Source organism: Schistocerca serialis, chromosome 5 (assembly GCF_023864345.2).
Source record: "Schistocerca serialis cubense isolate TAMUIC-IGC-003099 chromosome 5, iqSchSeri2.2, whole genome shotgun sequence".
NCBI lineage: Eukaryota > Metazoa > Arthropoda > Insecta > Orthoptera > Acrididae > Schistocerca > Schistocerca serialis.
In genome coordinates this window covers 274,795,144-274,810,450 of record NC_064642.1, presented here as the reverse complement: position 1 = coordinate 274,810,450, position 15,307 = coordinate 274,795,144, and the positions used below count along the sequence as shown (strand labels likewise).

Genomic DNA, 15,307 nt, shown 5'->3' with positions numbered 1-15,307 from the left:
TGTCAGGCGTTGTTGGTGGCTCACGATAGCAAATATCCTTCAACTCTCCTCACAGAAAGAAATCCGGGGACGTCAGATCCGGTGACAGTGCGGGCCATGGTATGGTGCTTCGACGACCAATCCACCTGTCCTGAAATATACTATTCAATACCGCTTTAACAGCACGCGAGCTATGTGCCGGACATCCAATATGTCGGAAGTACATCGCCATTCTGTCATGCAGTGAAACATCTTGGAGTAACATCGGTAGAACATTACGTAGGAAATCAGCAAACATTGCACCATTTAGATTGCCATCGATAAAATGGGGGCCAATTATCCTTCCTCCCATAATGCTGTACCATACATTAACCTGCCAAGGTCACTGATGTTCCTCTTGTCTCAGCCATCGTGACTTTTCCGTTGCCAATAATGCATATTATGCCGGTTCATGTTACCGCTGCTGGTTAATGACGCTTCGTCGCTAAATAAAACGCGTGCAGAAAATCTGTCAGCATCCCATAATTTCTCTTGTACTCAGTGGTAGAACTGTACACGACGTTCTAAGTCGTCGCCATACAATTCCGGGTGCAAGAAATATGGTATGGGTGCAGCTGATTTTGATGTAGCATTCTCAACACCGACGTTTCTGAGATTCCCGATTCTCGCGCAGTTTGTCAGCTATTGATGTGCGGATTAGCCGCGACAGCAACTAAAACACCTACTTTGGCATCATCATTTGTTGCAGGTCGTGGATGACGTTCACACGTGGCTGAACACTCCCTGTTTCCTTAAATAACGTAACTATCCGCCGATCGGTCCGGACACTTGGATGATGTCGTCCAGGATACCGAGCAGCATACATAGCACACGCCCGTTGAGCATTTTGATCACAATAGCCATACAGCAAGACGATATCGACCTTTTCCTCAATTGATAAACGGTCCATTTTAACACTGATGATGTATCACGAAGCAAATACCGACCGCACTGGCGGAATGTTACTTAATACCACGTACTTAAACGTTTGTGACTATTACAGCGCCATCTATCACAAAGCGAAAAAAGTGGTCCAACTAAAACATTCACATTTCTGTACGTACTACACGAATATGTAATAAAAATTGGGGGTTCCTATTTAAAAAATCGCAGTTGATATCCGCTTGACCTATGGCAACGCCTTCTAGCGGGCCAACCATAGCGCCATCTGGTTTCCCCCTTCAAGCTAGACGAGTTTCGTTCTTTGTAGTTTTTTCGTTTGATGCTTATTTCGTGTGATGTTTGGCCCGGTCACTATCAATGGACTACCCTGTATACGGAGCACTCTAAGTAAAATATCGTAGAAACTGGTAATCATGATAATTTTTAAGGCATACCAAATGAAAATAACAAGAGTGGGTTTGATAATGGCTGACGGTGAAATGCGCCATAATAACGACATAAATGTATGCCATCTAAACAACTCTGTGTCTCAGTACCAGGAATAATCGCCGACCTCTTTATAAACTATCCTTTGCGATAGTGGATGAGGTATCGATTGTATTGCTTCCCCTTACTTATGCCTCCCAAGGAGATCCCGAATGTAAAACTAGAGAGATTCGAGCGCGCACAGAGGGTTTCGGGCAGTCGCTCTTCCCGCGAACCATACGCGACTGAACAGGAAAGGGAGGTAATGACAGTGGTACGTAAAGTGTCCTCCGCTACACACCGTTGGGTGTCTTGCGGAGTATAAATGTAGATGTAGATGTAGATAGCATTGTCACGTATAATGGCCCTGTGAAGTCAGTTCGTCATGAAAACCATTTAACAGTTAATATCGATACAATGTTCAAATGGCCGAATAAAAATACAAATTTCAATAATGAAAGTGAAAATAGAGAGTGCTACACGAGTTTAATTTACACATTACACGTAAAACTAACAATGTTTACAAAATAGTATGTGAACAAATGCATTTATTTTTCGTCTCTTTCACTCCAAAATATTTTCGAGTTCACTGAAAGTGGCTAAAGACTCATATATGCCAATATTATGTTCGACAGAAAGAAAACACTGCTTGCTTGGGAAAATAAAGCACACTAAAAGATGTGCTTTATCAGTACTGTCAACTGAGAAACAGAACATCGCTTAATTTAAGGAATTATGCCACAGGAATGGCGCAAGAGAGAAATCAGGTGCATAACGGCCAAATTGGATTACGATTTTTTTCGACTGGTAAAATCTACTGTTATCTGATATCATATGCAACAGGGAAAGACGTTGCTGCAACTTTTACGTTAGGGCTACAGCACTATGTGATACCAGTAAATGAACAGTGGGAGAATAGACAGAAACAAAATGCAGACAAAATGGGCGGTCAAACGCTACGGCAAGTGTTATGCCTTATGAGGATGTACCCTTCACGCCGCCCGAATGTTGTGGCTAGATGTGGTTTATAGCGAGATGTGAGCAGTCAATTGCAGACAGGAGTCTAGTGAACATGGCAACCTGTGTCAAGTTAACCGACTTCGGACGAGGAATGGCAATCTGTACAAGGCGCTTCGATGCTAGCCTGTCGGGACTACGTAATAATTCATGATTCAGTGGCCAACAGCATGTAGACCCGATCTTAGATATGACACGCATAAACTACCACACAGGATCACTGCAAGAGTGTCACGAAGCTGTTTCTACCGGGACATACGGTTCAAATGGCTCTCAGGTCATCAGTCCCATAGAACTTAAAACTACTTAAACCTAACTACCCTAAGGGCGTCACACGCATCCATGCCCGAGGCAGGATTCGAACCTGCGTCCGTAGCGGTCGCGCGGTTCCAGACTGTAGCGGCTAGAACCGCTCGGCCATCCCGGCCGGCTACGAGGACAGATTATTTGACTTGTCGCTTTAACTAAGTAGGTGAGCGTCAGCAATATGTCTCGTGGTCTTATCGTGGCGTGTTTATCTTCTGCCGTTAGGTCAGACGATAGAATCGCCACTCGCACGCTTAGAGTAGCAGATTGACGGTGACCAACATTAAACAGAACTTGATTAATTTTCACACACATTTATTAAAATAATAACGAGCATAAAAATTACTTAACTTGGTTCTGGATGCTATTTACAATTGACAATCTGAGGCTCCTTTGGTATTGGTGCGTTAATCTTATTCTCACATATACCTCTGATACTTGACAAAAGTGTCTATACATTTATCTTCATGACTATGTACAGGAATATGGTAATCTTATTAGGCGCAGACTGAAACTTGACTAAAGTCTGGTACAGACAAATGTAGAACTCGTACAGACTGGTAGGGACTAATGCAGACTGGTACAGACTGATGCAGACTAACTAATAGGAGGTCTGTACACTCGTTATAACACCTCGCGCGTTCGTGTATCACCGCGCGAGTGTGATCCGCGAGAAGAAAAGGTTCTACGTTAGCAGCAATCTCATTGGTTGCGTTACATATTAATGCGCGGATCGGCGGAAGCAGAATTTGGTCCGTCTCTATGGGTGTGCCATCTTGCAGTGTGGAGACGGACGAGCGCTGCGCCTGCGCTGTTGTGCTTAGCGGGGCGCGCTCTAATGGGAAAGTTGTGTACGCGCTGACTACGCGGAACTATGTACACAACATAAATATACCGATTAGGCTTCAGTAACCGAAGACCGACTCGTTTCACAGTGACTTCCGATGAATTTTGGCCGCTTTGTGTATTTAAAATATAGTTCAACATAAACAAATTAAACATTAAATTGACATATAGTGACATAATAAAGAAGTAATAGGTACACCAAGTAACTGAGTGTTAGGAGAAAGGATGACTTAGTGGGATAATTTCCAAAGTTTAATATTTTGACGTAGAAAAGTATGGAGCGGTCGAGGAACTATACTGCTCGAGAAGACTACACTACAGCGTGGATTGCGGGTTAGAGCAGATATAACATACAGGGGAGACAAAAGGATTAGCACAAGACTGGGAGAGATATTCGATTAAATCAAACCAGTGGATCTTTCTGGCTCCAACTGTATAGTATTGGTACCAGCCATCAGCATGTGACATGTAGCGCATTTTCAGAGAATGGCAGCCGACCCTTTGGACAGTGATCAAGTTCTTTCGAAGTAGTTCCTAACATTGTCGATAAAAATAATTTTGTCCCATAAGTCTGATCTCTGTATCATTTCGATTCTTACCCACCATGTGAGCAAGTTTCCCTCAAACTGCAAGCATAACGTATAGTCAGTCATAAGCCTCGCTTCGAAATGAGCTCCGATGACCATCGAAGACGTTTGGAGACTCCCCAGACAACGGAGGAATCACAACCCGACTGCCGCCCGCCATACTGAGTGACGGTCTGGCGAGCCTGTCCATTTCATAGCTGTACCCATGTGATGGACACAGACGCTGCATGTTGCCTGCACCAGTACATCGACAAAAGTGAAGCTGAGCAACCAAGCTACCTAGAAACCCTGTCCTAGCAAAAAAGCAGCGGACTGTCAGGGTAGGTACTACACTTCAAGACAAAAAAAGACGCACCACGAAGGATTTGTCCGAATGAAAACGGAATCGGCAAATGCGACGTACAAGTACGAACAAAAAATTATTAGAATTCCAGAAAAATTGGAATATTTACTCAGGAGAGATTCACCAATTCAGCCAAGTCTAAAGCGCAATGGTCCACCTCTGATCCTTATGCATGCAGATATTCGGCTTGACATTGATTGACAGAGTTGTTGGATGTCCTTCTGACGCATATTGGGACGAATTCTGTCCAATTGGAGCATTACATCGTGATAATCCCTAGGTGGTTGGAGGATACTGTCCATAATGCTCCATACATTCTCAAATGGGGAGAGATCTCAAGAACTTGCTGGCCAAGGTAGACATTCTCGCAGTGTGCGAGCGATCATTATCTTGCTAAAACGTAAGTAGAGGATGGCTTGCTATAGAGGACAAGAACACGATGTGTAGAATATCGTCGATGTACAACTGCGTGTTGAGGATGGCACGGAAGACAGCCAAACGGGTCCTGTTACGAAATGAAATGGCTCGCCAAACCATCGCTCCCTATGGCGTGTGACAGTCGGTTTGGGATCCCTCCGTTATCTGGGGTGTCTCCAAATGCCACTTCGATGGTCATTGGAGCTCAGTTAGAAGCTGATATCAATGGTATATCAGGCCGAAGACATTTCTGGCGACGCCCCAGAAGTGATCAGGTACCAACCTGGCTGTCGCCTGTCATATGGTCCTAAAAGTGGGAGTGATGGTCTGGGATACCGTTTCCTTTCACAGCAGAATCCCTTTGGTTGACATGGGCGGCAGCCTTACAGCACAGTGGCACGCTTTGTTGCCCTTCATGGAAAGCCAATTTACGTATCAACAAGGCAATGGCCGCCCGTATAAGGTGAGAGTTTCTACTGCTTGTCTACGTGCTTGTCAAATCCTACCGTGGACAACAAGGTCGTCGGATCTCTACCTAACTGAGATCGTTGGAAGGCGTTATGGGAAGGACCTCCTACCAACCTGGATTTTGACTATCTTATGCGCCAGTTGAACAGAATTTGGCACGATACTCTCAGGAGGCCATCAAGCAACACTGCCAGACCTAAGCCGAATAATAGCTTGCGTATGGGCCAGTGATGAACAAATGCGCTATTGGATCACTCAGGTTGTGAAGATCTTTCTCTTGCATAAATCGTTCGCTTTTTCTGAAATTGTAATCATTGTCTGTACAGCTACATCACATCTAACGATTTCCGTCCCATTCGGATAATTTCTTCATAATGAGTCTTTTTTTTCTGAAAGTATATCTTCCGTTGTCACCCAAAACGGACATTCCTGCAAAACTTTTGCATGTCTTATCAGCGATTTCTGACGGAACTCTCTACGTCTAATAGCTTGTCATTACCGGAGTGTTCCTAACCGCCAGCTACCTCCTAGAAATGTGTCCCTGCGCTCCTGGCGTCCTTCTCCAAACCGAGGAGCTGCTCTGACATTCAAAGCCAACTGGTGGCCACCACTAACTGCAGTCTGAAAGGTTTTGACCTAAATTAACGTAGTACAAATGTACACCCTTACAGTGTGTATAATGCTAAGCGATATCCACTTTTTCGTCTCGGCGACACACTGAAAATCGTGAGCGAGGGTGTTTTTATTTTAATAAACTGCTTAGTTTCCTAATAAAATGAACTTAGTATGACTGTGGACGAAGGTACTCACGGTTGAGATCCAGGGTGACGGCTCCAGACAGGGGCGCGGCCAGCGGGCTGGAGGCTGCCTGGCACGTGAGCACGGCATGCAGCTGGTGGCGCGCCAGCTTGCGCAGATGCAGGGTGTTGCGCACGCGCCGGCCTGGTAGCGCCTCCCATTGGTCGTCCAGCAGCGCGTTGTCCTGCCACCACGTCACCCGCGGCGGAGGGCGACCTGCGAGCACGAGAATACGTCTGGGAAACTGCGACATCAGACATCCAGTAGTGCTATAGTCCGATTAAAAATTACTTGACATTTGACGTCAGTCAGCTGGAGTTACAGTGTTGACACACTGCTCGGTTATAGGCACCACAGAAACACGGCAACTCACTTCAAACGTCAGCATCCGTATCTGAGTGGACAAGTTTCCAACAACACAAGACTACACCGCATCAGCCTAGCTGTATCGCCACTTTGCATAAGTTGTCTATGCAAAAACACTAACGATCACCGCTTTACATCCACTACGAAACACAAAGTCTGATTCTTCACACAATATATATTTCTCACCAACTACACCGTATCAGTCTGGCTACATTGTCAATTTGCGTAAGTTGTCTATGTAAAGACACCAACGATCACTGCCTTAATCCACTACGAAAAGCAGCGACTGGTTCCTCACACAATGTAAATTGCCCTGCTATCTCCACACCCCCCAAGCAGTAGTCCAACCCGATCTCCTACTTCCCCCCACACACGTCTCATTTCCCCCAGCTAAACACTATGCTGTCACGTGGTTCATATGCCAGGCTGTCGCGTATCTTTTCCGTGATCACCTACAAACCATACTTGAATTTGGTGCCATATACTGGAAGCTCACAGTACGCCCAAACATTCGCCTACATATCGTCGTACCTCTGCCAAGTATCTGCACAGTGTGATAAACATTCGCCCCCTCCCCCCCCTCCCCCAGCTCAATAGCTGGAGTGTTCCTAACCTGCTGCTTTCTTGACATGTGTAGGATCATTGTGGAACAGTGCGGTTAGCCACATGTCCAAGCTGGCGACCTGAATGTGTGCAGTTGCACTGCGCGGCCAATGCACATTTTCTTATTCATTTTTCTAAGTTTTTCCTGGATTCAAATTTTAGTTCACGTGTTTGTCTGCTCATAAAACCTCTGACCACTGTACGCCTACCCCCCCCCCCCACCCCCCTTTTCCAAGAAACGGCTTGATGAGCTGTGAGGTGACCCACCCTTGTCTCGACAATATACAGGGTGTCCAAAACAAGTGTCGACTACAAACAAGGAAAATAAGTACAATAAACATGGGCCGGGAAATGCATAGTTTCTAAGTCCAGCTAGAATGGGTACAGAAATGCACACTTTAAGCGGTAAACGCCTGTTTACAGGAGGTGTTCAACATGGCGTCCATTCATGATAATGCATCCATCTGCTCTCCAGCATAAGGAATGATGCACTCTTTGAAGTATACCTGGTTGCTGTTATACCCGTACCTGCTGACATATATTGAGGACACGACCCTGTAGTTTCCACACATTGCTAATTGCCGTGGCGTAGACCAGTTCCTTCAAATGTCCCCATGACCAGAAGTCTACAGGATGGACGTCTGGTGCAGGAGCAGGCCGAGATGTGCGCCGCCCCACCCCTCCCCCCGCTTCGCGACCAATCTAAGGATCCTGAAATGTCTGTGTGAGATTTTCGGAGACATTGTGATGAACGTGTGCTGGTGCCACATCATGCGTGAACCATATTTCTATTTTTTTCTGCAATGGCACACCCTCCAGCAAGGGTGGCTATACATTAAAGAGAAAGCCCAGATAACGCACCCCAGTTAACCTTTGTGGTAGCATTTATGGCCTGTTACTCTGTCACCAAGTACGCCTGCCTATACATTTACTGAGAACTGATGTTGATGCCCTGTTTACTGAATTGCTTGGGGTTTACATTTGCTTATACATGCTCCGTACGGAAATCCGGTATACATCTGCTTATACATGTTCCTTACGGAAATCCGTAATACCATCTCTTGAGAACCCTGCCTCATCAATACATAAAATCTTGGATGTCAACATTGGTTCTGTGGCTTACTTCTGCAACAGCCACTGACAGAACTGCAGTCTGCCATGTCGATCCTGAGGCCTTAGGGCCTGAACATGCTGTAGATGATATGGGTACAGAAACTGTTGACGAAGTAACCCCCAAGATAAGATAGTGAGACACGCCTTCCGCTGCTACTAATCGTCGCAAATGCGTCCCAGGGTTTTTTTCCACAGAACATAGCACAATCCTCCTCCATGTGAGGCATGCAGACTGTGTGTGGCCTTCCACTGTCAGCCTTCTGAAGTGCAAGGGTACAAGAGTGAACTGGGGACAGTGTCATTCTATGATGTTCAGCGAGAATCTCGCTTGTGTTTGTAGCTCTCAGATCCACGCTCACATCGCCATAGACGACGTGGTGAAAGATAATGGAAATCAGCGATCTCGAGATACGTGTCTCCAACTCCTGGTATCATAATGCAGGGAGCTGTTTGAGAAGATGGCAGCAGGACGTATTTCGTAACTGTTGATGAGAGGCAGAACGCTCGGCTACTTTTGCAAGGATGTTAAACATTGATGTCGTACTCTTCGTGACCAGGCTGTAAAACAATCACAACACAAGTGTTTTGAGGAATGTATGGATTCTTGATCCCCTTGATTCGTTAGCCATGCAATATGTCTGGTGCGCAGTGGGAAGATGTATACTTTCACATCAGCCAGCAATCTTCATAACCCGACGATACATTTTAGGGAGGGTATGATATTCTCAAATTGACATTTGAAGGCCATTTGTGCTCTCCGACAATGAGTACAAAAGTATATTCTTGCTCGTGTGTGTCACACTTCATGCTGATGTTGATAATGGTCATCAGTTCAGAAGGATATGAGAGTTCAATAATTTTGTATTTCTTATGATATGACATTTCCACAATGATTGACTTATACAATACTGTTACCTCCTGGTGAAACACTTCCCATTTTCGTCGTTTTCGGGCAAATATATTTAGTTTTGTAGCATAGTAAATTTGTTCACTGGACTCGATCCTGTTAAATGAATCGTGCATGCTCGACTAATACCTCCCCTCCCCCATTCTACTCTCCACAATTCACTCACTAGTAGGACGCTATGACTCACCCAGGTCAGCAACAATGACATTCTATCCAGTAACGTTTAATAGTGGGCGCCCTAACTCTTCTTTATCATAGCGTTCATCTCTTTTCATCGTGGATCGTCATCGTGACTCGCTGAAGTGATGACACGATAGTCTATCTTATTGCTTATTTGAGACAAGAGTGCTTCTTGCATGTGAAACTTCCAGGTATACATTCCGCGTATTGGTTTGTGTAGTGCTTTCCTTTTAGTGCCCCCTCTATAATTTACTTCAACAAATGTCGACACACACACGCCACTGTACGCTGAGATCGAGACAATTATTGCGCAGCAGGTGAGCATTTTATTGGAAGCTGTTAGTAACTGTCGCTTCCCCTGGTATCATTTGCAATAGGAGTTTTGTGATAAGTAACCATTACATTCAGAAAAAATGTATGCGAGCCACAGGCGTGGCCCGCGCTGTTAAGTACACGTGGAAAGACGGGATTTACCGGGAAAACGCATTTATTGTCGCCCAAATATCCTATCATCTGCAGGTGACAACAGCTCATAGTACTGCTTCAGCTATGAAGAGGGAACCTAATCATTATCCAATATGATAGTCCGACAGACCTTCGATTTTTCTCGCAATTATGGGAATACTTTCGAATCCTTCTTGTAGTAACGTTGCAAGCATCTTTCTAAAGACCGGCCTTCCTGATACGGAGACGCATCTCAGTATAAGAAGTACTCTAATGTCATGTGTTGGGCAATTATCATATTCAGTTGGTCAACGGGTACCTGAAAGAAGAGTAGTCAGGATCAAAAGGGCTGATTTATTCAACGTAACCGCCAATTACGTGTCTGACAATTACTGAATCCCATTACCCGATTAAACAGAATTTTGGTTCAGTAATTATTATTGGGCTAATCATTGCAATTTAACTAGCTCATTGATTAATGCAGGAGATAATTTCGAATACACAATAGCCATAATAGAATTATTCTAAGGTTTTGCAAGTAACTCACATATGTTTTAATCTTGAATCTGTTCTGGGAACAAAACGTTGCTTTCCACACCTCTAAATTTAATTTTCTTCATATACTGACAACACTGTGAGCGATCTAGCAACGCTGTGCTGTTCTGCTTGTATAGACCGCTGTGTTCATCCCTTCCAGTTGCTCTGTCCGAGTTTCAGCTCCGCACAGCCATCACGTGACTTTTGAGAGCACCAGATTTTTTACTGGCGGAACTCATTTTCGGAAGGCCGAGAACTTGTTGAAGAAGACCATCGCTTAAGAAGACCTTCAGTTTCAAAAACAGACGATGACCTCGCACTTGTGCTTGCTCTTGTGAGATCAGACCGACGTTTCATAACAGGGATGATGGGTGACCTGTTAAACACTTTCACCATACATCAAATACTGACCAAAGTTTTGCACATGCGAAAGGTTTCTGCCAGAACAGTGCCAAAAAACTTCACTATTGAGCAGAAGGACAGTCGAAAAGATGTATGCGTCGATCTTCTTGAGAGGATTGCCAATGACCATCAGTGTTTCAGTTGTGTAATACAGGTGATGAATCCTGGATTTCTGAATTCGATTCCGAGGGAATGTGCCAAAGTGAGGAGTGGCACACTGAGACATCTCTCGGACCGAAGAAAGTTCGAATGAGCAAATCACAAATCAAAAGAGGTGAATCGAGTGAGATCGGACGTTGTAGACAAGTGAATGCGGCATCGTCACCACACCCCAAGTCATACGGACATTTCCCAACCAGAATTTTTGACCTCGAAAGGCATTTCTGTTGTTGCACAGCCCCCTGTTCACCTGATATGAGTCGTTTCTACCTCATTTTCCCGAAATTGAAAAATGTCTTAAAAACGTCGCTTTGGACTCCGGAGAACATTCAACACAATGTGACAGACACATAAAAGGCCCTAACAGTTGAAGCCTTTCAGAGCTGCTTTCAAGACTAGAAACAACGGCTCCGCTAGTGTATAACTGCTGAAGGGAACTACTTTTAAGGGGACAATACGTAACCTGGAAAAAACTTTGGCAGATAAAAAAAGTTTCATCTTTCTTCTCACATACCTTGTGTGCACTACCTCTACAAATAACTGTTTAGTTTGTGATGCGTAACTCCAGCTTCGGTCAACTGAAATCGACGTGCCCTTTCTCTAGCAGGTGAGCCATGCGACTTATCTCGCTGTTCTCCCGGGCGGCCAAACCGCCAGCAAAAATTTCAAATCTCGAAGCCGTTTGGCAGAGATATGTAGTGCTAACTGAGCGCTCCGCTTAACGAACGTTCGGGAAAATCAGAGGTAAGGACATGGATGAAGGAACGTAGAAAGGGAGATTCAAGAATGAATCATTCTCTCAACACCGCAGTGTGTGCTGTTTTCATCTCCCTAGTAGATTTGTGTACCGGAAGGGACTCGAACCCGGAACCTTGTTTCTCACAGGCAATGCTGGTACCGACAGAGTCATCCAGTCACGACTGGCGATTCGCCCTCACAGCTTCATTTTCGCCAGTATCTCTCCTGCCATCCAATCTTCACAGTTTGAATCTTGCGAGACTAGCACCCTTGGAAGAAACGATAATGCGAAGAAATGAGTTGGCCACAACGAAGATTCTTTCCGGTGTCGATTATTATAGAACCAATCCATCAGGCTATGGCTAATCGCAGTGTAGCATTCTAGCAAAAATACACTAAGCTGTCTTGATAACATAATGACTCATTCTCGAAAGAGTACCCTGGTTGTGTCCAAGTCATTTCTATATCGTCTCATTCGGGAATATCAGTACCACAAGCGTGCAGGAGAACTTGTGGAAAGTTTGGAAGCTATTAGAATGCTATTAGCGAGAGTAAAGCTGTGGAGGTAAGTCGTGAGTCTACATGGAGAACTCAGCCGATAAGGTCATTGGCCAAAAAAGCACGATTGTAAGCTCGAATCTCGATTTGGCATAAAGTTTCAATCTGGCAGGAAGTTTCATGGAGGACTCTAGCTAAACATCCAGCCCTTCGACAAGGAAGTTATCAGAGACGGAGCACGTACTCAGATTTGGGATAGACAGGGTAGGAAATTGGACTGGTCTTTTAAAAGGAACAACTGCGACACTTGTCTTAATCGGTTTCTAAAAACCATGGAAAACTTAATCTCACTGGTCGCTCGTAGGTCTGAACTGAAGTCCTGCCGAATACGAATTCAGTTTCTTCAAAACTGTACCACTTCTTGTGCTGTCAAGAGATACGATTAGACTTCCCGGAGTGACACAGTTTCATCTACTGTAGAAATTAAAATAAATGAGTGTGCACTTTAAATTCATAACGGTTACAGAAATGGTAGAGACCTCCTACAGACTAATAACTTTCCCGGCAGAAATAAGTTAGCCTGGAATCACCGAGACACTGTAAGATACAGTAAGACTGTTTATATATTTCAGAAAAAGTTTCCCATTAGCTACTATCTGAAATACAGAGATGTGATCACTATACTTTTATTACCGAATTTTAGTTTAAAAAACTGCATGGAGAGCTTTTATTACTGACATTTTTTTGTTAACAAGACCGTCCATAGCTCTTGTGCAACTGCCTCCATTTGATAGTAATGTCATCTGTTGGTTGAAACAAAAATTATTGCATGTAGGAATTGTAAAGGCCAAAATTGGTTGTAATCGCCGCGACTCTGCAAAACGCAGGACTGATTAAGTATTTCACAAACCATTTCTTACTTCACTTGCATTTAGAAACGAAGATGTAACAGGTTTTTTTTATTGTCTGCTTTCAATATTTCCCTTTTGCGTGTCTATAAGGAAATCGATAAGTTTCGTTATTGACGATGGGATCTGTAAAGAGGTGTAATAATGGAAGCTACAGAGATAAACTGTAGTGTCAACAGTGGCTGCTGTACGAAAATGGGTCAAATGGCTCTGAGCACTATGCGACATAACTGCTGAGGTCATCAGTCGCCTAGAACTTAGAACTAATTAAACCTAACTAACCGAAGGACATCGCACACATCCATACCCGAAGTAGGATTCGAACCTGCGACCGTAGCGGTCGCTCGGCTCCACACCGTAGCGCCCAGAACCGCACGGCCACTCGGGCCGGCTACTGCTATACGAAAATAATCCTAATTTATAATGACCTTACGTTTCTATACAATACAGAACAGTACCAAATGACTGAACACATAATAACACGACAGATAAATTATTCACTTGCTGGCGCTTGCCAAGATGTGGTGGCATGCATGCTTCAGCGATACAAGAAGTAGTATCCTTCGTACAAACACAACGGAGATGTATCAATGAATAGGCCAGACTAACTTGTTGCAGAAAACGGTGGACAGCATAGTGAGCATGTTTTGCGCCAGTCACGCGGAAATTAATAATCCGATTTGATTTTGATTGATGCCTTTCATGCGATTTTTGGCCTCAGGACAACTAAAAACCGATTTTTCTCATCTGATGTGATATGTGGTGGATGGCGTTACGTATCTAACAGTATCATACCTGCACACTCAAGCACACTGAGTAGTACACTTTGTTTAACGTCAGACGTAAACCTGACGCATTGTTGTATGATTCATTTGTCACTTGTAGTCGCCCACTATTAAATTATGATGCATACAGTGGCATCTAATGCTACATTTAGTAACTATTTATTTTTCTTGTTACATACATTTTCCCTCTTCTCCGATAATATTCCGTTCCAATTTGTCGTCGTTCTGTCCAGAGGTGCTATTTGTACAGTGGTTTGAAAGTTTAATTATAATCTCCCTGTATATTAAACACGTGAAATGCCCTCAGATTCTGTAATAATTCCAGGGAAAGGTGGTGCTGTCAGGTGTGAATAGCATCGAGTTTTTGCAAAATATGTATATGGTTTATTTACAAAACAATGGAGAAAGCAGCTGAAGTTGACCTTGGAGAAGATAAGTTTTGGTTCCGGATAAATGTAGGAGGCGATAGGTCTACTGACTATTCGACTTCCTTTAGAATATAGGTTAAAGAAAGTAAATCCTTGTTTACAGAATTTTTAGATTCAGAGAAAATTTTTGACAATGTTCGCCAGCATACACTCTTTAAAATTATGAAAGTATCAAGAATAAAATACGGGAAACGCAAGCTCATTTGAACAAAAAGTAGACAGCAGTTATAAGAGCTTAAGAACATGAGAAGTTGTTGAGGAGGGAGTGAGAAAGGGTTGTAACCTATCCTCATGTTATTCACAATTAGCAAGTAGTAAAGGAAACGAAGGAGATATTTTAGAAAGGGACTAAAGTTCAGAGACAATAAACAAATTCATTAAGGTGTGTGGACGATATGGTAATTCCGCCAGAGACGCAATTAGCGTTTAGCCGAACTGAATGGAGAGTGTCTTGAAAAAGAGGATGTAAGATGGAAGTAAACACAAGTAAAACAAGGATGATAGGATGCAGCCGAATTAAGTCAGACGATGCTGAGGGAATTAGACTAGAGAATGAGACATTAAAAATAGTAGATCAGTTTTGATATTTGGTAAGTAAAGTAACTGATGATGGTTGAGTAGAGAAGTATAAAATGGAGAATAGCTATAAGCAGAAAAGTATATCTGAGAAAGAGGAATTTGTTAACATCTAATATAAACTTAAGTGTAAGGATATCTTTGCCGAACGTACTTGTCTGCTATATAGGCTAGTGGGGCAGCGAAACGTGAACGATAAGCAGTCCGACAAGAAGAGAATGGAAGGTTTTGAAATGTGGTGCTGTAGAGAAATTATGACGATTAGATGGGTATATCGAGTAACTAATGAAGCGATACTGAACCGAACTGAGGGAAACAGCAGCCGGCCGAGGTGGCCCAGCGGTTCTAGGCGCTACAGTCTGGAACCGCGTGACCGCTACAGTCGCAGGTTCGAATCCTGCCTTGGGCATGGATGTGTGTGGTGTCCTTGGATTAGTTAGGTTTAAGTAGTTCTAAGTTCTTTGGGACTGATGACCTCAGCAGTTAAGTCCCATA

At 43.8% G+C, this 15,307-nt stretch overlaps 1 protein-coding gene across 2 annotated transcripts in view; it reads right to left on the bottom strand.

The window, feature by feature from the left end:
• Nucleotides 1–15,307, bottom strand: part of LOC126481227 (nephrin-like) — a 667,514-nt gene that overhangs the window by 116,737 nt on the left and 535,470 nt on the right. For both annotated transcript variants that reach the window (XM_050104833.1, XM_050104834.1), the window contains exon 5: nucleotides 6,181–6,384. In XM_050104833.1, the coding sequence (XP_049960790.1) occupies nucleotides 6,181–6,384 (204 nt within the window). The remainder of the gene's footprint in view (nucleotides 1–6,180; nucleotides 6,385–15,307) is intronic.